Source organism: Octopus bimaculoides, chromosome 24, assembly GCF_046866305.1.
Source record: "Octopus bimaculoides isolate indiv1 chromosome 24, ASM4686630v1, whole genome shotgun sequence".
Taxonomy (NCBI): domain Eukaryota; kingdom Metazoa; phylum Mollusca; class Cephalopoda; order Octopoda; family Octopodidae; genus Octopus; species Octopus bimaculoides.
In genome coordinates this window covers 17,765,284-17,791,987 of record NC_142951.1, presented here as the reverse complement: position 1 = coordinate 17,791,987, position 26,704 = coordinate 17,765,284, and the positions used below count along the sequence as shown (strand labels likewise).

Below are 26,704 nucleotides of genomic sequence, written 5' to 3'. Positions count from 1 at the left end.
TGGTGGTACACAAAGGAGTCATACCCAAGGATTGGTGTAGCAATACCATAGTCAACTGTTACAAAGATAAATAATTACAGATAGAAATAATTACAGAGGTATCAAATTGTTGGATCAGGTGATTAAAGTTATGGAGAGGGTCATAGCCCAACTAATTAGGGAGCGAGTTAGTCTAGATGAGATGCAGTTTGGTTTTTTGCCAGTGAGATGCACCAATGATGTTATATTTCTGGTAAGGCAGCTGCAGGAGAAATATATAGCCAAAGATAAACCTCTGTACCTGGCTTTTGTTGACTTGGAGGAAGCCTTTGACTGGGTCCCCCGATCCCTTATCTGGTGGTTAATGTGAAAACTAGGGATAGACGAGAGGTTGGTGAGAACTGTAGGAGCCATGTACAGAGACGCTATCAGTAAGGTGAGGGTTGGCAATGAGTACAGTGAAGAATTCAGGGTAGAGGTAGGAGTTCACAAAGCATTGGTCCTCAGCCCCTTCTTGTACATCATAGTCCTCCAGGCAATAACAGACAGGCCTGCCCCTGGGAGCTCCTTTATGCTGATGACCTTGTTCTTATAGCTGAATCACTACCAGACTTAAAGAAGAAGTTTTAGGTATGGAAGCAAGGTCTAGAATCGAAAAGCTTTAGTTAACCTTAAAAAACCCAAAGCCTTAGTAAGTAGGAAGGCAAACAAATCACAAATCCCTGCTCAATCTGAAGAAAAGGTGTAGGTAGAAACCCCTTAAGATGTACCCAGTGTAAACTATGGACAAATAAGCAATGCAGCAATATCAGAGGAAGGTTAACAGGGAAAATAGCTTTTGCATATGGAAGATGCACAAGTACAATAGACACACTAAAAATATACAGAAAATAGACTCCTATCAACTGCCAGCGGGGTAAGCTAGAGGTAGTAGATAGCTTCCATTATCTAGATGACCAAGTTAGTAGCAGAGGTGGATGCTCTGAGAGCATAGCTGTCAGAATAAGAATAGGCTGGGCAAAGTTCAGAGAGCGCCTATCTCTGCTGGCAACAAAGGGCCTCTCCCTCAGAGTGAAAGGTAGATTGTATGATGCGTATGTGTGAACAGCTATGCTACACGGCAGTGAAACATGACCTGTGACAGCCAAGGACATGTGTAGGCTTGAACGAAATGAAGTCAGTATGCTTCACTGGATGTGCAATGTCAGTGTGCATGTATGACAGAGAGTAAGCATCTTAAGAGAAAAGTTGGGCATAAGAGGCATTGGATGTGGTGTGCAAGAGAGATGACTGTGCTGGTATGGTCATGTGATGCGTATGGACAAGGACAACTGTGTAAAGAAGTGTCGACCTCTAACTGTGGAGGGAACCTTTGGTAGAGGTAGACCCAGGAAGACATGGGACAAGGTGGTGAAGCATGATTTCCGAACTTTGAGCCTTACAGAGGCAATGGCTAATGTGTTATGTATACCTATAAGATAATGAAGGGTGAGAACTTACCCTATATTTTTCGAAGGTGGCGAGATAAACGTTTGTCAACGACCGTTTGGCAGAAGTGAAATAACGTCGGTATGAATAACCAAATATATATACACAGGAAGTTAGCATAGTACGAGACAGGTAACCTCGTTCACTTCCTGTTAACGAGCAAGGCAGGTAATCTCATACTTCCTGTTAAAAAAGGGAGTGGGAAAGACAGCTGGAGCTTGGCGTGGATAGAACCAGAACGAGACGGAGCTGCATATGGGTTGGACCGTTCACCACCTACCTTGAAACCATTGAGACTGGACATAATCTCCATATATGAACATCTACTTCCCTGTTTGAACACTTTGTTGTTGCGATCAGAAGGTTACCCCTTTTTCTTACATTATTAATTTGTCTGATCGTAACAAATTGGGGGCTCGTCCGGGAGCTGAACTCTCGCAAACACATTATAAAACAACTTTACAATTCACCTATGAACTCATCGATTTGATTTTTTTTTTTTTTTTTTTTTTTTTTTTTTAAATTTCCACTGCTAAAATACACATATTACCTGCATAATTTTGTATCAACATTCGAAATTCTTCTAGTGAAACCAGTATTTAATCATGGAATTTAAGGTTGAAGAATTTATTGAATTTCCCAGTGTGGAGCAATTGAGGATTTAAAAAAAATCAGAATTGTTGTTATTGGCCAAGCATTATGATCTGGAGGAGGCTAAGTCTACTATGAAAAAGAAAGAGCTTTTCAAAATGGTTTTGGAACATTTGGTTGATGAAGAAATTTTTGAAGATTCAGCTTTGTCATTGTTGAAACCAGAGAAAACAGATGCGTTTGAGTTGAGGAAATTAGAATTTCAAAAAGCAATAAGGAAAATGGAAATTCAAAAAGAATTAAAATTGAAAGAAATGGAATTACAGAATAGAAAGTTGGACACTACTCGTGGTCAGACAGATTTTGATGTAGCGAAAAATATTAGACTTGTGCCTCCATTTAGTGAAGAAGATATTGATAAATTTTTCCTTCCTTTTGAAAAGGTGGCAATAAATTTGAGATGGCCTGTAGAGCATTGGACAATGTTAATACAAAGTATTTTAAAAGGCAGGGCTCAGGAAGTCTATTTGGCTTTATCGAACGAAGCAAGTTTGAGTTATGAGGTGGTCAATCAGGCTATTCTAAAAGCGTATGAACTGGTCCCTGAGGCATATAGACAAAAATTCGGGCAGTCCAAGAAAAGAAGTGAGGATACCTATGTAGAATTTGCTAGAGAGAAGGGAAATTTGTTTGATAGGTGGTGTGTGTCAAAAGAAGTTGGGGAAGATTTTTCACAAATTGAGGCAGCTTATATTATTAGAGGAGTTCAAACAGTGTGTTCATATTGATATTAGGACTTATTTGGAAGAGCAGAGAGTAGAACAGTTACAAGAAGCAGCTAGTTTAGCAGAGGATTACTCTATTACTCATAAGCATGAGTTCAAGCTGTATGGTTATTGTCATCCGGATAATTTCGAGGTAGGTCGGACAAGTAAAATAATTTATTCAGCTAGGTCAGGTTCGAATCCTAACAAGTCCAGTGGTTCAGAGTTAAGAAAGTCAACCAGTCCTTTTGTTTCTAAATCTGATTCAAATTTTCATTCAACAATTATTTGTAGATATTGTAGAAAGTCAGGCCATTTGATTTCTGAGTGTAAAAAGCTCAAGTTAAAAAATCAGTCACAACCCTTTCTACACGCTTTTGTGAATATCAAGTCTCAGCCTATTTCCGGTATTATTAACAATGAGGAGGGGTACTTGCCTTTCATTTCAAAAGGGTTTATCTCACTTAAGGGTGATAAGTCCACATTATGACCCATCACTATTTTAAGGGACACAGGCGCACTCCAGTCTCTAGTGTTGGAAGGCACCCTTCCTTTCTCGGACGTGTCGTCTGCTAACTCTGATGTTTTATTAGAGGGTATTAGTGGAATTTCAAGTGCACCTCTTCATTTTGTTGATTTGCAGTCAGATTTTGTGTCTGGTTTGGTGAAAGTTGGTGTTAAGAAAACTCTCCCAGTTTCAGGTGTTGACTTGATTATTGGAAATGATTTAGCAGGGTCCAAGGTTTTGTCTGATCCAATGTTAGCATTAAGCCAAGCCCTTCTGAGAGCCTTGAATCCCACTTGAACTCGCTAGACCATGTGTCTACTTTTCGAAACCGACCTTCCAAAGCTACTGAGGTTGCCAGAGAACATTTGAAGAAATCACAGGACAAAACGAAAGCCATTTATGAAAAAAACTGTAAAGCCCGAAATTTCAGTCGTGGTGACAGGTCTAGATGTGTACCATTAAAAGCCATACTCATGGGTTCTCCAGTTTATAGCACCAGATTTTAGGAAACCATTTAAGCTTCCTATTGATGCAAGCGATGCTGGTGTCGGTGGTGTTCTGTTACAATCAGATGCAAAGGATGTTGATCATCCTGTTGGTTATTACTTAACGAAATTTGATGAACACCAGTGAAATTATTCAACCATTGAGAAAGAAACCCTTGCTTTGTTATTGTCATTGCGACATTTTGACATATATTTGGGAACCACCATGTATCCCATTGAAGTGTTCACCAATCACAATCCGCTGACCTTTCTGCACAAGACGAAGAACAAAAATCAGAGATTAATGCGATGGAGTTTATCTTTGCAAGAATTTAATCTCAATATTCAGCATATTAGAGGTAAAGACAATGTCATTGCGGGTGCACTATCTCGAGTCAATCTCCTAAATTTGTAAATAAGAAAGTTTTCAATGCGTTCAACTTTCTTATGTATACCTATAAGATAATGAAGGGTGAGAACTTACCCTATATTTTCCGAAGGTGGTGAGATAAACGTTTGTCAACGACCGTTTAGCAGAAGTGAAATAACATCGGTATGAATAACCAAATATATATACACAGGAAGTTAGCATAGTACGAGACAGGTAACCTCGTTCACTTCCTGTTAACGAGCAAGGCAGGTAATCTCATACTTCCTGTTAAAAAAGGGAGCTTGGCGTGGATAGAACCAGAACGAGACGGAGCTGCATATGGGTCGGACCGTTCACCACCTACCTTGAAACCATTGAGACTGGACATAATCTCTATATATGAACATCTACTTCTCTGTTTGAACACTTTGTTGTTGCGATCAGAAGGTTACCCCTTTTTCTTACATTATTAATTTGTCTGACCGTAACAAATGACTGAGACCTTTGGCAATATGCTGTGCTTGAGAAGACCCGTCAAGCCAAGGGAAATCAGAGTCATAGCCGATGCTGGTGTTACATAACTGGTGCCTGTGCCAGTGGCATGTAAAAAGCGACTTTTGAGTGTTAGACCTCACGGAGGCAAAGTGGCCAATGCCAGTGGCACATGAAAAGCACCTTTTGAGTGTTGCTTGAGAAGATCTGTCAAGCCAAGTGAAATCATAGTTGTGGCCAATGCTGGTGTCACATAACTGATACCTGTTCCGGTGGCACGAAAAAGCACCTTTTGAGTGTTGGGCCTCACAGAGGCAATTACAAATGACCGAGACATTTGGCATTATGCCGTGCTTGAGAAGAAGACCCATCAAGCCAAATAAAATCACAGTCATGGCAGATACTGGTGTCACACAAATGGCACCTGTGCCAGTGACATGTAAAAGCACCCATTACATTCTCAGAATGGTGGGCATTAAGAAGAGCATCCAGCCATAGAAACTATGCCAAGTCAGACTGGAGTCTGGTGCAGCCTTCCAGTTTGCCAGCCCTGGTCAAACTGTCCAACCTATGCAAGCATGGACGATGGACGTTAAATGACAATGATGATATATATATATCATCATCATCACTATTGTTATAATGGTAACTTCTCCATATTTGCATTGGTTGAATGATATTTATTGAAGTAGATTTTCTATGGTTAGATGCCCTTCCTTTCACCAACCTTTACTTGTTTCTAATTAAGGTAATATTTCCCCATAGCCAGACATGCTTCACATTCACAACAATCACACAATATCAAGACAAGGTGACACAAACATACACACTTCTTTCAGTTTCCATCAAACAAATCCACTCACAAAGCTTTGGTCTGCCTGGGGTTGTAGGCATCCAGTCAGTCTGCTGCAAAAGTTTCATTTGTGAGTTCACAAGGTCATGAGATAAGTTATGTTACAATAACCCTGTAATACATAGTGCAATATCTTAACCTGTGATTCTTCAATGCTGAAATACAAGGGACATCCAGGTGTATCACAGAATTTTAAAAATATAATCTAGGACTTTAGAAAATCCATATTAACACTTGGGTGTCTCAAACAACATTCATGCTTTTGTTATACACAAGCATGGTTAATACACTAAGTCCATAAGATTGAAACTATTGCATCATTCACTACATCCACCTCTAATCATGTTACCCTCCCCCCACACACTTGTGAAATTACCCACCCTTTTCCTTTCCTCTTGATACCTTACATTCACCTTCTTATACCATGAGGTGTTTACTCTCACACCCTCCTATCATCTTTATCTTCTTCCCAATTACTTTCATCTACCCTTATATAATGTATAGTAGCCATATATCTTGTCTATAGCAAGACACCTGTGCTTGCCTGGCATAAAGCTACCTCTCTGCACTTAGTTGGGGGGAGGGGTCTCTTTTTCTTTCCTTTGTTTGGTGACCTCACTAATGCCAGTGTCATGAGAAAAGCCCTCACACTGTAGTCAACACACTATAAAGTTGTTAACTTCAGGGAGGGGATCGAGCTGTAGAAACAATACCAAAGCTGACATTGGGCTGATGCAGCTCTGCAGCTCATTGGATCCTGTCAAACCACTGAACTCATGCCAGTATAGAAAACAGATACAAATGATGATAACCTCACAGTTATCTATGTGTTTAAATTGTCATTTACCTCCATTGGATTGTCTCCAGAATCCAGTATATCTTCCAAATGGTTGTTAGCAAACTGGAGTCTCTCTTCATTGGATGCTCTAACATAGAAACAAGAAATAGAAAGGGAATATTAATACAATATTAACAAAATATACAGTTACTAGAGATTAACAAGAATATTACTATATTAACAAACTATCACTAAAATATTTTCAGATAATCATTAAAATATTACTTGAATATTACTAAGTGTATATGTTTGCATATATTGCCATTGTTTAGCTCCAAGTCAGCTCTGATCCAGCAGAGATATGATTAAAAACACTACAGCAAATGACCACAGGCTGGAATTGGGTAATTTAGATTACATTATCCCATGTAATTTTTTGTAAGGTAGTAGGTGTGGTCTGAAAGAGATTTTGCTATCTAGTATGTGAAGTGGTCATGCGCAGGCTTCCTTATTGCTTTTTGATTCCTGGGCAAAGTTCAGAGAGCTCTTACCTCTACTGGCGACAAAGGGCCTCTCACTCAGAGTAAAAGGCAGACTGTATGACGAATGTGTATGAACAGCCATGCTACATGGGCTGTGACTGCTGAGGACATGCGTAAGCTCACAAGGAATGAAGCCAGTATGCTCCGATGGATGAGTAATGTCAGTGTGCATACCCGACAGAGTGTAAGTATCTTGAGAGAAAAATTGAACCTAAGAAGCATCAGCTGTGGTGTGCAAGAGAGACGATTGCGCTGGTATGGTCATGTGGCGAGAATGGATGAGGATAGCTGTGTGAAAAACTGCCACACCCCAGCGGTTGAGGGAACCCGTGGAAGAGGCAGGCCCAGGAAGACCTGGGATGAGGTGGTGAAGCACGACCTCCGAACATTAGGCCTCACCGACGCAATGACTTGTGACCGAGACCTTTGGAAATATGCTGTGCATGAGAAGTCCCGGCAAGCCAAGTGAGACCAAAATCCAAGGCTTCTGCCAGGGATGTAGCCAGCCCACTTACACGTAACATTCCTTCATTGGACACTAAACTCCGCTTGCGAAGACCTGTTGAGGCAAGTGAAATCGAAATTGAACTAAATTGGTAGACTGGCACCCATGCCAATGTCTCTTTCATTGAACACTAAACTCGGCTTGCGAAAACCTGTTGGGCCAAGCGAAAGCGAAATTGTGATGGCACCTGTACCAGTGGAGCACTAAGAGCAGCGTCCGAGCATGATCATTGCCAGATCAGCTGTCTGGCTTTCATGCCGGTGGCACGTAAATAGCACCATTTGAGCGTGATCATTACCAATGTCACCTTCTTGGCACGCGAAAAGACAGTCGAGCGAGATCGTTGCCAGTGCCGCTGGACTGTCTTCTGTGCAGGTGGCACGTAAAATACAGCATTTCGAGCATGGCCGTTGCCAGTACCGCCTGACTGGCCTTCGTTTCGGTGGCACGTAAAAGCACCCACTACACTTTCGGAGTGGTTGGCGTTAGGAAGGGCATCCAGCAGTAGAAACTCTGCCAAATCAGATTGGATCCTGGTGAAGCTACCTGGTCCATCAGTCCTCAGTCAAATTGTCCAATCCATGCTAGCATGGAAAGCGGACGTTAAACGATGATGATGATGATGATGATGATTTGTCTGGAGACAAGGTGACAGTGTAATTATGTGAAGGACATTACATATGTCTGATAACAAAGTAACAAAGTAGCACTAAGGGAAGGACATATTTCCTTTCTATTTAATTATGCCATGAAGGCATGTGGCTTAGTGGTACACTCATTATTGGAATATTGTGGGTTTGATTCCTTGACTGGGCAGTGCATAAAATAGCTCAAAAAGTATACATCTGATTTATACTAACATGGAAAAAGCAGGTGTATAACTAATGAATGTACACTGAATATAGATAAATCCATAATAGCCTTACCTTTTCTGAAAACCTGTGAGATTAACAAGGTGAATCTTCAACCAGTCTAAACCATGAGAACCAAGTCTTTGGCCTTTGGCAAAGCGGAGAATACTTCGAGAAACATCACTGCCTGGAACAGAGATGAAATTAAAGAATGTGTAACAGTGAGATGGAAAGGAAGAACATAAATGTGCATGCGTGGTCATGTGGTTAAGGAGATCTTTTCATCATCATCATATGGTTTCAGGTTCAATCCTATGCACTAAACCTCAAGTAAGTGTCTTCAACTGTATCTTCATAATCATTTAATGTCTACATTTCCATATTTGCATGGGTCAGATGGAATTTCTTGAAACATTTTCTACAGCTGGATGTCCTTCTTGTCATCAACCCTAGCCTGTTTCCAAGAGTGAAAAAGTGGCGGTAGCAGCAAATCATATCAGGTAGCTACAAGGGAAGCTATGTAACAGGTTTATCTAGCTAGAGCAGCAACAGACAGGAAGAGGTTTGTTAATATCTTACAGCATCAAAATCAGAAACTTGTGTTCTGGATTGCTAGATAGTGTATCAGAGAGAATCAAGATGTCTGTAGGTGACAAGTGCTGTACCGATGGATAATGATATGCTTACACTTAGTGACTCTGAAAAGTAAGAGATACGGAAGTACTACTATGAACGGTTATTAAATGTGGAGAATGAATGGGAGAAAGGGAGTCTTCTCAATGTGAACCCAACAGAAGAACCAACTATTCTAGTTGACAATAGTATGATAGATAAAGCAAGTAAGGATACGAAACATAGAAAGTCACTGATCCATTGGGTATTACTGTTGAGATTCTGGTGGAGGAGGATATGATCTAGTCACCTGTATAGTTAATCAGGTTATTCAGGGAGATGTCATCCCTAATGATGGTTGTAGCATCATTATAGTTGGTATTACAAGGGTAAAGGTGTTGCCTTAGATAGTAGTAATTACAGAAGTATCATATAGCTGGACCAGGTGACGAAAGTTATGGAGAGAGTTATGGACCAATTAATTAGAAACAAAGTTAAAGTGGATGAGATTCAGTTTGGTTGTGTGCTGAGTAGAAGTGCAGCTGACACTCCCTTCTTAAATACACAACTGCTGGAGAAGTATTTAGCTAAGAGTAAGCCATTATACTTGAAATTTGTTGAGTTGGAGAAGCCTTCATTCTGTAATATAGTGGTCTCCGAGAAAGCTAAGGATAGAAGAATGGCTTGTGAAAGCTGTATAAAGCATGTACAAGGGTGCTGTCAATAAGGTGAGAGTCGGTCATGAATACAGCGACGAATTTAGTGTGCAGATAAGCATGCACCAAGACATGGCTCTCAGTTCCTCGCTATCCATCATTGTCCTTCAGGCTCCAATATGCTGATGATTTCACTTTCATATCGAAATCTTTAACAAAAATAGAAAAGAAATTCCAAGCATGGAAGCAAAACGAGGAATCAAAAGGTGTTAAAGGTTCTAGAAATCAAGAAAACTGACAGGACTCAAGCCACTTCAGGTAAATGGCTCTACTCATTACATAGGAAAGGTGTAGGCAGAAATTCCATATAGGTACCTAGTGCAAGCTGTGTATGAGATGCAGTGGAATTGAAGGAAGGTTAACAGAGAAAGAAGTTTTTGTATGTGAAAGATGCACAGGTGCCATGAAGTCTGAGGTCACATGGGAAAGTGACGTTCTCAAATGCCCTGGAGACTCCTGAGAGGTACTAGATAGTTTCTGTTAACTAGATGACCTAATTAACAATGGAGGAGGATATTCTGAAAGTGTAGTCACAAGAATAAGAATAGGATGGAGAAAGTTCAGAGAGCTGTTACCTCTGTTGGCAACAAAACATCTCTCTCTCTTTGAATGAAAGGAAGATTGTATGATGCTTGTACACATACAACAATACTATATGGTAGTGAGGGTGAGCCCTGAATACAGAGGACATGAGATGTAGCAAGCAAGAAGACTGCTGACTTGGTCATGTGCTGCATTTGGATGAAGACAGTCGCATAAAGAAGTGGTGGATAGAACTCATGGAAAAGGGAAACTGAGGAAGACATGGGACGAAGCATTGAAGGCTGCTCTCCAGATTCTGAGTCTTAAAGGACCAACATAATTAGTGGTTTGCTGTACTTCAGAAGATCCATCCATTAAAGCAAAAATGATATCCTAAAACTACTCAATTAAGCTTGTATGTGTGAGGCCCTGTCTCCCCACTTTCTCTGACACATCAAACATTTTTCCATTTTCATCTCTCTCCCATCTATGGTGCTACTCAACTGCTGTACTCACCTGAGAGCAAAATCAACACATGTTACATCCCAAACCCTCCTTAACAGTCTCCTACATTCTTCATCATCTCTCCAATCACCTTTATGTGCCTTCAACCACTGCTCTCTCTTCCCTCTACTATACTATATTCTAAATACCTCTGTTTTCTGCTACCATTCTCAATGCCCTCCCATATCTACCATTATGATCCACCCACTATAGCCTCTTATGCATCCCTATATCTCCCTCTCCACTGCTCTTACACATTGCACATACTTTTTGTTCTATTCTCCTTCTTGATCCACTCTTACATCTCCCACCTACTCTCTCCATACAAACATTTCCCATCATCTGCACCCCTAACTCTTGTTCCTCACTCACTACATTAACCTCTACTCCCACGTTTACCTCCCCACCCCCACATTCCTATGAAAGCATCCACATACTCCCATCTCCTTTCATGACCCATTGTATGTATTCTCTCTTATGGTCACCTTCTTATTCCTTGAGAGTTTGCTCCAGCACCCCATCATTACCTATCAAGTGGAGCATCATGGAATGATCTATGCCATATGTTAACAGATCAAAGAGATGCAGGCTTTTCTAGCTGAAAGATCTCATAGCCTTTTCAGAACTCTTCTGACCTACCAAATTTATTGAACCAGAAATCACCACCCTTTCTGAATTATACAAACTTTGATCATCTCTTCATGGAATTAATTTACACCAAGCGTTTTAATTCTTAGTCAAACACGTCAAAAAGTTGTAACTCTTGCTTATCTTTTCCTCATTCTACTTTATCTTTTCCCTTCCTCTCATCCTTTCTAGTTTTCTTGCTCAAAGACCAATGTCCTTTCTCAATATTTTATTCTCGAAGACCAGCCACGCTGTATATTGGAGCCTGAAGCATTTCTTGGAAACACTGCATGCTACACAAGCTTGTTTTCACAGTATGAAAATAACATTAGCTTGAATATAAATCATCTGTATATTAAATGATTCTCTTTTACTCTTTTACTTGTTTCAGTCATTTGACTGCGGCCATGCTGGAGCACCGCCTTTAGTCGAACAAATCGACCCCGGGACTTATTCTTTGTAAGCCTAGTACTTATTCTATTGGTCTCTTTTGCCGAACCGCTAAGTGACGGGGACATAAACACACCAGGATCGGTTGTCAAGCAATGCTAGGAGGACAAACACAGACACACAAACACATACACACACATATATATATATATACATATATACAACGGGCTTCTTTCAGTTTCCGTCTACCAGATCCACTCACAAGGCTTTGGTCGGCCCGAGGCTATAGTAGAAGACACTTGCCCAAGATGCCATGCAGTGGGACTGAACCCGGAACTATGTGGTTGGTAAGCAAGCTACTTACCACACAGCCACTCCTGCGCCTATTGATTATATATATATATATATATATATATATATATATATATATATATATATATATATAAATTCAAATTATAGTAAGAATGGATACATAAGGGTGGAAGACCACAGGAACAATACCGTATATCCAACGCAAAATTTAATATGTGTGTGTGTGTGTTCAATTTATTCTAGAATCAATAAATATATAGTTTTAAGTCTCTAAAATGTCTAAAAAGTAAAGTAAAATAAAGTATACAGGCATATACAATGATATAAACTTCAGAAATATCATGAATGTTTAAAATATTTATTTAAAAATATTTATAAACATGCATAGTTTCCAAGTTGTATAAAAATATTTGACAATTTAAGATAATACATTACGATATATAAACGTACAGTATGATTTAACATATAATGGGTAAATATATACGATATGATACAATATGATACAATATTATAAATTTATATGTATTATATTAAAAATGTGTACATTAGAAAAGGATATGTATATATACCATATCAAAAAAACCATACAATACATAGGTAATGTTAAAAATTTTAAACATTTCATATATTGGAAAAGTGTTACCTACATTATGACTACAGCTCAGTGTTTGTAAACACTGTAAAGGCTGTAAGTCATGACATGAACATCTACAATGGAGACTATGAAGCAATTGCCAGTAGAAAGGGGTACAGCAGGCGTTCTGTGTCTAAACATCATAATTCATCTCCTCATCTTTGAATAGGCCTTAGGTTCAATTCAGATGGCTATGTGAAGCTGCTGGAGACTATGGTCAATATCTGACTTGAGAGGGTCACTGCCAGAAGGTCATATGTTTGAAAGTAGCATCTGGCTCCTTGCCATACCTTTCAAAAGAGTCAGAAGTGGTTGCTGGAGAATTTCTGCAACTTCATCTGCTCCAATCTCTGGCTTCTCAATTGTCCCTATTGTAAGTCTTACAACGTGTGGAGTGCAGTTGAGAAAGATACCAACCACTCTGCCTGCAACACCAAGTTGAGACCAAAGAAGTGTTCAAAGATCTTCCCTGGGACAGTGAGGAATGCATATGCCAGGTTTCAGTGTCATCTTGAGGTCATGATGGGAGCTGAGTGTGGCTACTTTGAATAAACTGTTATCTATCAGCCAAAATCTGATTGATGATGTTTTTTTTTTTTTGATTTTTTTAAAAATACTTTTATTTTTGGATGGTATATATATTGTTTCTTTTCCTTTTATGCAAACTGTCAAATTTATCCTGAACACACCATACCTACATATATATCAGCATATATATATCAGCATATATATATATATATATATATATATATATATATATATTATTACGAATTAAAAGGGTAAAGGATTATCAATTTATTAATTAATAAATCAATTAACAATTAACAATTTTTACCAAGCCCATCGGTATGAAAGCACCATTATTGGTGGAGAACTTATTTAAAAGCTCATATATATTTATAAATATAATTAAGGGATCAGCAAAGTGATGCTATCTGTGGGATTCTCAGCTTTTTTAGCTGCTATTTCTGAACTTCGGTATATGGTGAAGCAAATATTTGCTGATCCCTTAATTATATTTATATATATATATATATATATATATATATATATATATATATATATATATATATATGTACATATATGTGTGTATACATGTATATATATTCTTTGTATTATTACAGTATTGAACGCACACGTCCTATTTCGCAAGTAAGTCTACTATTATTCTGACGTGACTATTATCCATCTGTCTATCTATCTATCTATCTTTCTATCTATTTATCTATCTGTCTTCCTCCATCTTTCTATCTATACCTCTGTCCTGGCCTCTACTTCACTGCTATACCCTTCTGTCCCTTCCTCCTTGTTCCACTTCCTCCCTCCACCATCCTCTCTATCTATTTATCTATCTGTCTTCCTCTATCTTCCTATCTACCCTTCTGTCCTGGCCTCTACTTCACTGCTTCTGTCCCTTCCTCCTTGTTCCACTTCCTCCCTCCACCATCCTCTCTGCTCTCGTGTGACCTGTGGTCAACTTTCTTTTCACTCCAGCCGCTGTGAAGGCAAGACGAACTACTAGCGTTCTACCTCAGATTTGCGTTTGGCCGTACGGCTTTTGAATGTTGTTTTCACTGTCCATTTTTTCCTGTCTTGGTTTGTGTTTGCCACCTTGGAATCCTCTGTGTAGTGGGTTGATCCACTACTCAGGAAGAGACTATTCTAGAGTACGTCCTGTCTGGTCTTCGAAACGTCTAGATAGAATAGAGACAGCTGATGAAAGGATATTCCAAGGGGCTTTCCGTTTTCCTATGTGTTCGTTCCGTTGTCTGTAGTTTATTGTTCTAACGTCCTGTACCCTGATATGCATGTATATACACATGTAGATGTAAGTATGTACATATATGTGTGTATACATGTATATATATTCTTTGTATTATATATATATATATATATATGTATGTATGTATATATATACACACACACACACACACGCATACATATGGGGTGTTCAGGATAAATTTGCCATAAATATTATTATGGGTATTAGACAGTAGTTACCCAGAATAACAAATTACTGGAGCAATCAGGAACCTTTTGGCGATGAATATGTTTCCAGTATTATGACGCGAGTACGATTCGTGAAGCTGAACCAATATTTACATGTGAGAGACACTAGCAGTACTCCCAGTACGTGGAGAACCAAGCTTTGATCCCTTATTTAAAATAAGACCCCTCATCGACTGCGTTCAAAATGCATATAAAACATTTTACAAGCCTGCGAGATACTTGTCCGTCGATGAGGGCATGGTGGGGTATAAAGGAAGGGTACGATTCCGACAGTATATGCCAGGAAAGCCACAAAATGGGGGATCAAAGTTTGGAAAATTTGTGAGGCAAATACTGGGTACTGCTGTGGATTTAGCTTTTATACAGGGAAAAGAGACAATAATGTTAGTCAGCATGGCCTTGGGTACGATGTGGTCTGGAATTTATCACTTCCATACCATAACCAGGGCGGTCAAACTAAAGCGTTTGATCCGGTGACAAAAATAAAAAAATATTAGTCTGACAGGTGTAAAACAACTCACTGGGAACGAATATGAAGAAAAAAATGCGCGCTCGTGAACAGGGTGGGTGGGGAGAGGGCTTGGAACATTCACATCGTGAATGTTCCAAGACACCTCACCGGCGCCAAGAAACAAAAGAAAAATAGTGTAATAGATGTAAAACGACTTGCTTTGAAAGAATATCAAGAACACACACACACACACATATATAACATTAGTCTAAATTCATGATTATTTTAGAATTTAATTGAAACTCAAAAATATAGTAACGTAAGGGTTAATAATGTGTCAATTAATAATTTACGATTTTACCTAATAAAATACTGAAAGATAATATTTCAATTTTTCCATGTAAGTGATGATAATATTTCAATTTTTTTCATGTTTAATTTAAATATATGTTGTGATTGAATTATTTGATATTACCCATCCACACCAAATTAATGGCATGGATTTTTACTGTATTGCTGATTGACCATGGCTCACCAAAAGCTACAAACAAGACCCCAAAACAATCAGTTACCAGGCTCACCTTAAGTAACCTAATTTTTTTTAATATTAGGAGGTCACAGGAATTCATTCAATGAAAAAAAAAAATTTTCCAATGATTCCGGGATTGGGGGGGGGGATCCTCCCACCTCATTTTTTCCGAACCAAAATAAGGGATTTGCAGCATATTAGGTCAGGGTACTTGATTCCATGCAAAAGATCAATTTTCTTTTTATTCTGAGTGAAAATCGTGCAGGTGTTAATATATAGAAATTGACCATAATGTTGTTATTTAGCCTCAAATAAATCCTGATACTGCAAACATTCTTTATTCTGATTGCTTAAGCGTTACTTCTTACTTTCTTACATTAAATTTCATAACATTTTACCTCATAAATGTTTTTCGACTAATAATAGTTCAATGCGACTAACAATTCTGAATTCCTCATGCATTTTTGTATCATTTAAGCCTAAGAAAAGTATACTTCTAATTTAAAATAAAAAAATTCATATTATTGCCCACTTGAGGTCTGACATATTTTGATGTAACTTTTTTTTCTACTGAACCAAATCTCAAACTATTTATACCAAAGTGTAGCTGAAGAGGTGTCCTCTTTAAAACTATTAACAGTTTGCAATTTAGTTGAGAACAGAATTACTGGTGAAGCTTGGAAACTGCTGCGATTGACAAAATGGTGAACTTAAGAATATATTCAACCACTACTGTGGTTGAATGATACAGAGTGATAAAGAGTGTGGGGAAGAGATATATATATACATATTACATATAAGTGTAAAAAAATACAGAGAGTGATAAAGAGAAAGGGAAACCATAAAAGAAAGAGAGCTTGGTGGAGATAGATTGAGAGTGGGAGATTTGTCGATTTAAAAGTTGAGTCATTTCTCAGCAGTTTATATTTTTTGATTAATTATAACTGAATACCTTTTCATCATCATCATCATCATCATCATCATCGTTTAACGTCCGCTTTCCATGCTAGCATGGGTTGGACGATATTTGTATTGCATACATGAGTATATATATATGTTTATATGTGGATGTATGTATATGGATATGTGTGTGTGTGTATACATAGACATATAAATTCAAATGTATATGAGTCTATGTTTATTACATGCATCTCTAACTCCCTTTGTTATATTACTAGTGTTTTTTCTTTATTACCCACTCTAGCTATCTATAGGGCTCCTCATTACATAAATCCAATCATTGAAGCTAGTTAAGTTTATAACAAAGTGTGGAGAATTTTATTTTGTTTTAATCTGGCCAGTCTCAAGATAAGAGAAACTGAGGTTTATTATTCTCTTTTCTGTCTTTCCTCCATACATGCTGATAATTTTTATTAACACATTCCTAGTTTCAGTTTAAATTTTTATTTCTGCCTCTGAGTTGTGTCTTTATCTCTGTTTACATTTGCATTGATCTATCTCTCTATCCCTCGTGCTCTTCATCTTTATCTCTTAATTTACACCTCTTCGTTTAATCTACACTGACCTCTCTTTATCAACAACATCCCTTTATCTTTTCATTTCTACATACACCACTTTCTGTCTCCTTGTTTCTCTTATCACCACATTTTCACCCCCCAGTCTCCACATCTTCATTTACATCTCTACTTTTCCTGGCTAGTTCTACAACCCTCTTGCCTATCAACATTGTTCTTTCTGTCTCCTCTCCATATAAGTTTCTGTTTCCTTCTCTCTCTGCTTTTCTTAACTACCAATACATCCTTCTCTCTTCCCCTCTCTCTGCATACCTGCCTCTAATTCTTCCTGATCTCACTCTCTCCCTATCTCAGCAACATGGGCCTCAGTAGAGCCAAGTATCCTTAGGACAGTATTGTCTTTAAAATCCAAAGAAACTGGCAGTTTAAAGACATAAAAATAATGTTCCTTACATGGAACTTAGCAGAAGGATTACCACTAAACAGCCTAATTGTAGAGGAGACCCTAACAATGGCTCAAATAGAAATAGAAAAAGAATGAATTCATTTGTTCATATACTTTGATTAAATTGCACATTGAGTTGTTAGACAGTATCTTCAAAGAGGAGGATGAAGCAATGCAAAAGCAAAACCAGTGACATACTCCCAACTAACTCAATGGAATTGGAGAAGGGTCAGAGTGATGCTGTGAGAGAGGAACACAAAAAAACAGACATCATCAAAAGAGAACAACAGCAGCAAAGCAAAAGTCCACCAGGAAAAACTGAAGGAGATGAAGATGAAGCTGAAGACATAAGCAAGCAAGCAAGAAAGCTGAGGACAGCCATAGGCTTAAGGTGAATGCAAAAACAAAAAAAAAGAGAACCATCAGGATCAACAAGGACACAAAACCAGATCACAATACACAATGCCTCCTGCTTGGAAATATGCAGATGGTGCATGTACTGCTCCTAAGAGGAAACAATAAGTAGAAGCAGTGTTGACGGCAGCAGCTATTTTTTTGATATGACACATATGACTGAAAACAGCTGACCTGGTTTCACCAGACATTGAGTCAGGGAAACTTGTACCAGCACTCAACACTACCACAAGCAACAAAAGATCCAAGGTGGCTACATCTGATGCCTTCACATATGTCACACCAGTATTCCTACTAAATGTCAGGGGCTTTGTAACAGCTCACCAGTGCAAAACCCCATACATGAGAGACTTGGTTTCATGTAATCAAGTATTATGCATGGTACTAAAAGAAACACATCTGACCACTGATGTGACAGATGCTGAGATACAAAAACTGAAGCATATTGCATTTCAAATTGACAGGAGAGAAAGGGGTCATGGTGGAATCACAGTGTACATCTGGGAAGATGTCATGCCTGTAGTCCCGCTGTCACACTCAAACTCAGTCGGTGACACTCTGGTGGTAGTATTAAACAGATCAAAATGGTAACATGTACTACACAGAGACCACCAGAAACTCCAAATCATGGGAACTCATTCAAGGACAGCCTCAAAAAATTAGAAGAAGTATTGACCAGCCTTAATGACAGCCATTACATACTTCTAGACACCTCCAATCTCCCTAATGTTGAATGGCTTGAGGGCCACCTTCTCTCTGGTGTATCTTTGACTTCACAAACAGGCTCTTCATGGAGCAAATAATACTCTGCCCAACAAGGGGTAAAAATGTTCTGGCCGTGAGAGAAGGAAGGTAATTTAAATTCTTAAAAGAGACAAGGAAACAGTTCATAAGTACTGAAATGGTCAGTCTTAACCTCCTTATTACTTTATCATCTCTGACCACCTTATTTTACTCTTCACTTCATTCTTTAGTCTGCTTAGAATTTTCTTCTTTTTAATCTGACCATTAAGATAGAATAGTAATTTATAGTCAACCTGACCATTTCCTTTCATCTATTTCTTTTATTTATTTTGTATTTTGATTGTAATCATGTTTTCTCTGTTCCTATATCTATGGCTTTAGCTTTGTCTGTAAACTGTTGGGAATGACACATCAATCTGGGTATACATTATCACACTGAGTGAAATGGCAAGAGGATCTAAGAACTTATTTAAACAATCACCTTAGGAAACTCATTTTAAATCTGGGATGTAAGATAATGATTGCACAAGATCTTACCAACGTACTAAACGTTTAAGAATGTGTCAAAACAAATATAGTGATTTTTAAATAAAGAATGTCATTAATTCCATTTTCTACTACTTGTCTAAACTACAGATACTATGGAATTCCTGATCTATATCCAATAGCAGGAGGATTTCCACTGTATGATGACATTAGGTAGCGAATAACTGTAAATGAGCTTTGCATAGAATTCTACATGGTTTTTACCCAATACTTGTCAATATATATATATATATATATATATATATATATATATATATATATATATATATATATATATAAATAGCAATAAGAAAATGTGGGGGAATAGGTGGTATTCATCAACTTGCAGACATTGTATTGTGTCAATTTACCTGTTTATTTGTTAACTAAAAGGACAATAATAACAATATACAAACACATGCGACATATTATGTCATATCAGTAATTAAAAAAGAACATCTAGTTACCGTAAATGGGACAATGACTTACAGTTGTTTCAGTCTAGAGGTGACATGCCTCATTCTATCTATATAACTCCAGTAGGCTGAAGTAATTGATAGATGAAATGGATGAAATAGAGGTACATGGATGAATCTCAAGGCCTCTTCAGAGATTTTTTATAAAGTTCATGAAGTTAATTTAAAATATCCAAATACAAACATATAAAAAATTGTAAAAACTCACATATATATGCATACTTTAACATATATATATATAAATATACATAAATACATATATGTACATTTAAATGTACATACAAAAATGTCTATACATGCACACCAATGAGTCAATTATAATTGTTATTATACATGAGGAGGACACATATATACACCCACCCACACATACATACATATATGTATACATAAACATTCCTGTACAGACATGTTCCCTGGTACATATGCATTAGTTGCGTTTGGAAAGGAGGACTGGTGCATTGGTTCCTATTGCTATATTTTCAGCATAATGTCCAGACCTATATATATATATATATATAGATATATTTATATCAGAGACCTATGGGGTACGTACATGTCAGTCATGTTTGTAACAAAGGAATTTATAAAATAGTTTCTGAGAATTGTTACAATGATATACAGACTTCTATAAACCTGTGATGAGTTACTCCATTATTTTTCTGCTTATGGAGTAGTTGGAATCCTGCTGGTAGTGGGGAGGGGTAATTTTTGCTGTTCAGTCCCCTCATCTAATTGGTCATCTATTGTTTTAAAATGTCTTGGCTTAGCTACAGTTGGAGAACCATTAATCGGTCAAATGAGTTAGGCATGAATATATATATATATATATATATATATACATACATATACATTCATGTATATATACGTGCTCATATACGCGCACACACACACATACATACTCACATACCTATATATACTTGTATAAATGGAGTGTATTTGGATAATACAAAGACTAAACAAATTATCAGAAAGTTTATATGCAGATATAAATAAATATTCGTATGTATGTATACACACATACACGACCACACTACAATAAGGGGTAAAGTAACAAAACAATAACACAGCAATACTATAAGACTGCTCATATATATCTTCTTGGTATGTTGTCTTTAAACGCTAAGATTACGTCTAGAATACAGTCTCCAATTACTCACTAAAACCCCTTCATATATAAATTAAACCTACATATTTTCAAATTGTAGTTAATTTTGGTAAAAATACGATCAAAAGCTATTGTACCCGACCAATTGCCTTGGATTATGCTTAAAATTTATTATGTCTGACAGCAGGATTCCCTATATAGTTGAGTCACTAAACTAATAAACTCCTATGGTAGTTATTCATAAACTTAGTGATTCGTCTATTTCTATATCTAATTACTTCTACTGTTAAATTTATATTTGGGACACTTTTTATTTTACAAACATGAGTGAATGGAGGTAACCCTAGATTTGAGTATCTTCAATAACTTATTAATCTAACGACTAATTAACCAATTCATCAGTCCACCCATCAATCAGCCAATCATTCAACCACTCAAATAAGTAAATAATTAATTGATTAATCAATCAATCAATCTAAACCATGGTTAAAAATAGCATTACATACCAGAGTCCATAACCAAAAATATACCCATACATTTGTAATACACACATACATACGCATACACACCCACACATGTACACATACACACACGCACACATACACACACACTCCCCCATATATATATATACCTATATATCATCATCATCATCATCATCATCATCATCATCATTTAACGTCCGCTTTCCATGTTAAATGACGATGATGATGATGATATATAGGTATATATATATATATATCATCCTCATCATCGTTTAACGTCCGCTTTCCATGCTAGCATGGGTTGGACGATTTGACTGAGGACTGGTGGACCAGGTGGCTACACCAGGCTCCAATCTGATTTGGCAGAGTTTCTACAGCTGGATGCCCTTCCTAACGCCAACCACTCAGAGAGTGTGGTGGGTGCTTTTACATGCCACCGGCACGAAGGCCAGTCAGGCGGTACTGGCAACGGCCACGCTCGAAATGCTGTATTTTACGTGCCACTTGCACAGGAGCCAGTCCAGCGGCACTGGCAACGATCTCTCTCGAATGTCTTTTCACGTGCCACTGGCACAAGTGCCAGGAAGGTGACGTTGGTAACGATCACGCTGGTGCTATTTACGTGCCACCGGCACGGAAGCCGGATAACTGATCTGGCAACGATCACGCTCGGACGGTGCTCTTAGTGCTCCACTGGTACAGGTGCCATCACGATTTCACTTTCGCTTGCCCCAACAGGTCTTTGCAAGCCGAGTTTAGTGTTCCTACAAATTTAGTTCGATTTCGATTTCACTTGCCTCAACAGGTCTTCGTAAGTGGAGTTTAGTGTCCAATGAAGGAATATTACGCGTAAGTGGGCTGGCTACATCCCTGGCAGAGGCCTTGGATTTTGGTCTCACTTGGCTTGCCGGGTCTTCTCATGCACAGCATATTTCCAAAGGTCTCAGTCACAAGTCATTGCTTCGGTGAGGCCTAATATATATATATATATATATATATATATATAGTTATCAAAAATCAAAATAAGCAACAAGGATAATCAAGGTTACTGAATATCCTTGTTGCTTATTTTGATTTTTGATTACTTTATTTTAATAAACATACACAAATACACATATATATCTACATACACACCCACATATACAATCATCTATCTGCATACATATACATACACACACACATATATATGCGTACACACTTGTTGTTGTTGGCACTCCGTCGCTTACGACGTCAAGGTTTCCAGTTGATCCGATCAACGGAACAGCCTGCTCGTGAAATTAACGTGCAAGTGGCTGAGCACTCCACAGACACGTGTACCCTTAACGTAGTTCTCGGGGATATTCTCGGGGATATTCAGGCACAACAGAAACAGGAAGTAAGAGTGAGAGAAAGTTGTGGTGAAAGAGTACAGCAGGGTTCGCCACCATCCCCTACCGGAGCCTCGTGTTTTCGCTCAATAAACACTCACAACGCCTGGTCTGGGAATCGAAACCGTGATCCTATGACCACGAGTCTGCTGCCCTAACCACTGGGTCATTGCGCCTCCACATGCGTACACATTTATACAACCAACTACCTACACACATGCACAAACATACACATATATACCTACATACATATATATATATGTCTATCTTCACATACATATAATTGTATTCATACATCAGTATATATACCTAACAAATAAACAGGTAAATTGACACAATACAATGTCTGCAAGTTGATGAATACCCCCCCCCCCCCATTTTCTTATTGCTATATAAATTAAGGGTAAAATATCCTTTTACCCGCACCCATTTATTGCACTTGGTAATACGAAGGAAAAACACTGAGTATTCTTCCGGCAGTATATTGGATATATATTATCCCTTAGTGGGTTGGATTCACAACCCCTAACTTTCTTGGATTTATATATATTGTTACGAACGCCTGCGCGGAGCACCTCAACGAAGAGAAAACTCACGCGCGCGAATGTCGACGCTCAGTGAGTCAGGATGTTCGCGATGACTAAGCCCAGCCGGAGCACGTAACGATGACAACAGAAAGGAAAAATGCCAACAACACACACCAGTCATCTCTTCATTCCGCTTACTAGGTCCATGACTATTTCCAAGTCCTTCAGCTTCACGGACTTTTCCTCTCCTTGCCTTGAATCTGGAGCTGTCACTCACCTGGAAATTTCTGGTGCTTGATTTGACATAGGACTCGAACTCCAGAGCCCTAGCCAGTGCCTCCTGCATCGTACCTGGCCGTGTCTGCTTCACCTGGACCTTAAGATCTACACTGTCCAGTGCATCTATGAACTGTTCCTTCATAAGAAGAGACAAGAGGTCGGGGGTCGCTGTCGGGTATGCTTTGTGCACCGTGCTCTCCAAATCCTGGGCAAGCTGCTGTAGGGGCTCCCCTTTAGCCCTAACATGGGTGCGGAAACGTGCCCTGTACATTTCACTCTGGCACATAGTGCCATATTTCCTCTCGAGAACTTCAACTAGCACCGAGTATCGATTCCTGTCTGCTTTCCACAGCTGGCCCAGCACCTCCAGTGCAGGACCCTTCAAACTAGTGGCAAGCTGGACAGCTCTTTGCCCCTCGTCCCAATCGTTTCGGTCCGCTAGCATCTCAAACTAAATCCGGTAGGCCTCTCATGACACCTTGCCATCGAACTCCTGTGGCTTCTTCCTAATGGGGACCACACCACTACTTTGAACTCCAGGAGATCCGCGTCCAGATGTCGGAGCATCACGAGATGACGCAGCAACAGCAACTACTTCGGGTTTAGCAACCCCAGGCTCGGCAGCACAAAATTTCTCAACGCCCTCTATCCTCTTGTTAAGCCTTTCCATCTGCTGTTTGCACCATGCGACATCATCACTCAGTCCGCGGAACTCCTCCTTAAATTGCCGGTGATCCTCCTGCATCCACTGTTGCTCTTTCATGAGTTCGGTGAAGCTCTGCTTCTGCTCTTCCAACATCCTCACAATCATGGCCAGGGATATTTCCTCCCTCCTTGCCTGGCCCTTCGTACGTGCTCCCTCCGAGGCCATAGCGGAAAACTAACTCACTGCAGCAAATCAATCCTACTTCTGACACCAGTTGTTACGAACGCCCGCGCGAGGCACCTCAACGAAGAGAAAACTCGCGCGTGCGAACGTCAACGCTCAGTGAGTCGGGATGTTCGCCGCTACTAAGCCCGGCCAGAGAGCACGTAACGATGACAACAGACAGGAAGAAATAACACAGACCATACGTTGCGTAGTCAAACTAACTTTTTTTTTTTTTACATCATAATACAAAACAACATTGCATAACAATAATTCAATAACATAGTACTTGCTTCTGAAATAACACATGTAACAATAGCGTTTCCAAGCATTTAACAAAGTTTCAGAACAATTACAAAGTCTACAATCATTTCACATAATCATAAAGTTTACAATCAAAGTTCGTGTCTCAAAAGTCAATTAAAAGTTCTTTTTGCTTTTTTTGCTTTTCTTTTAACAACATGTAACAACAAAGTTCTCTTTTTTCTTTTCTGCCAGTTAACATCACAGTTAACAAAAGTTCTTCACAAAAATATATAACCACGCAAGTACATTTTTCTTTAAAGAAATGCAAACAAAACATTTACCCTAACAAATTCAAGTCTCCCCACTACATCGACAAGAACTGACCAAGGCAGCCCACTACATCACTTTTGCCTGCCACCACAGCCCCTTCTCTCTCGCTGACTCTATCCATTTCGGTCACTGGTACCTTGTGTCAATAGCCTCTCTCTCTTAGCCTCTTTCTGTCAGCCTCTCTGTTCATCTTGCTTCTCTTCACTCAGTGCTGGCTGTCACACACTCGTTCTTCACTGGCTGACTGCTTGTACATCGACTGCCCTGTCCATCTTCACTGGCTGCTGTGTTTACATCAACTCCGTTTACACCAACTGCGATTCCCAAATCTATGCTCTCGTATTTATGACAGATAATCATACCCAACAGTGCTACGTTACCCCCCTCCAAAGCTGGGTGAGTTTAGTACAGTTCCTAACTTGTTTTTCTAAACTTTCGATGACCGGAAAGGGTCAGTGATCACACTCCTACGCTATAAATAGCCGTGCTTGTTGACAGAAGAAAGAAAATACCATTGTCCTCAACAACCAGAATACGGTTTCAAACTCAGCTCGGGGAATAGGGACATAACATTATTTTTGTTTATCGGCGTCCGTATCAATATATATATATATATATATATATATATAATTAATAATATCAGGGTAATAAAAATTTTCTCCCTAATAGTGGTTTGGATTTTGGCTGTTCCTTCTAGTGTGCCAGGAATCCTATGACGGATACCTCTTATGTGTTTAAATGTACACTGTATATGTGTGTGTGGGTGTGTGTGACTGTGTGTGTATTGTTGGTGATTTTCTTTCTCCATCTTCCTTTCTTTGGACTTTTTCTCTGATGAAGAGCTCCACTCGAAACGCGAAATCCTCTTTCTTTTCTTTCCTTTCCTGAGCGTCCAATAACACTGTACTTATTCCATGTCCTCATGTTTTTTCTTGCTTGTTCATGTTTGGATTCACTACATTTATATATATATATATATATATATATATATATATATATATATATATATATATATGTATATATATATATATATATATATATATATATATATTGCAGCTAGTGATTCTGGAAAGAATGAAGCTTAGAAGTGCCACTATGAAAGGTTGCTAAATGTAGAGAATGCATGAGAAAAGGACAGCCTGCCTAATATGGATCCAGCAGAAGGGCTGGCTATCCAAACAGACAGTAGTTTAGTAGATAAAGCAATTAAGAGTATGAAGACAGGGAAGGTCTCTGACCCATCAGGTATAACCACCGAGATGCTTAAAATATCTGGCAGAGTGGGATATGACCTGGTCACCTGTATAGTTAATCAGGTTGCACAAGAGGAAGTCATACTTATCATTAGTCATGCTTAACATTATAGTCAGCTGCTACAAAGGCAAAGGTGATGCTTTAGACAGAAATAAATAGAAGCATCAAATTGCTGGACCAGGTAATGAAAGTTAAAGAAAGGATCATAGCTCAATTTATTAGGAAGTGAGTTAGCATAAATGAGATGCCATTTGGATTTGTGCCAGGGAGAAGCACCACTGATGCTATCTTCCTGGTGAGGCAACTTCAGGATAAGTACTTGACAAAAAATAAACCTCTGTATTTGGCTTTTGTTGACATGGAGAAGCTAGGGATAGATGAATGGTTAGTGAGAGCTATAAAAGCTATGTACAGGGATGTTGCCAGTAAGGTGAAAGTTGCACATGAGTATAGCAAGAGATTTAGTGTACAAGTAGGAGTCCATCAGGGATTGGTTCTTAACCCCCTTCTAGTTTATCATAGTTTTCAAGGCTATAACAGAGGAATTTAAGACTGGCTACCTTTGGGAGCTCCTCTATGCCAATGACCTTGTTCTTATTGCTGAATTACTACCAGAACTAGAGAAGAAATTTCAGGTATGGAAGTAAGGCCAGA

The 26,704-nt window shown here is 38.7% G+C and overlaps 2 protein-coding genes across 2 annotated transcripts in view; both read right to left on the bottom strand.

The window, feature by feature from the left end:
* The window catches only part of LOC106880721 (DNA-directed RNA polymerase, mitochondrial), a 272,154-nt gene that overhangs the window by 124,541 nt on the left and 120,909 nt on the right, over positions 1-26,704 (bottom strand). The window contains exons 19-20 of the mRNA XM_089341545.1: positions 8,282-8,393; positions 6,378-6,456 (exon numbers count right to left, since the gene is read on the bottom strand). Of these exons, the coding sequence (XP_089197671.1) occupies positions 6,378-6,456; positions 8,282-8,393 (191 nt within the window). The remainder of the gene's footprint in view (positions 1-6,377; positions 6,457-8,281; positions 8,394-26,704) is intronic.
* On the bottom strand, positions 22,944-25,720 carry LOC149131213 (uncharacterized). The gene has a single exon (XM_089340952.1). The coding sequence runs from the start codon at positions 24,221-24,223 to the stop codon at positions 23,822-23,824; it is 402 nt and encodes a 133-aa protein (XP_089197078.1). The 5' UTR covers positions 24,224-25,720; the 3' UTR covers positions 22,944-23,821.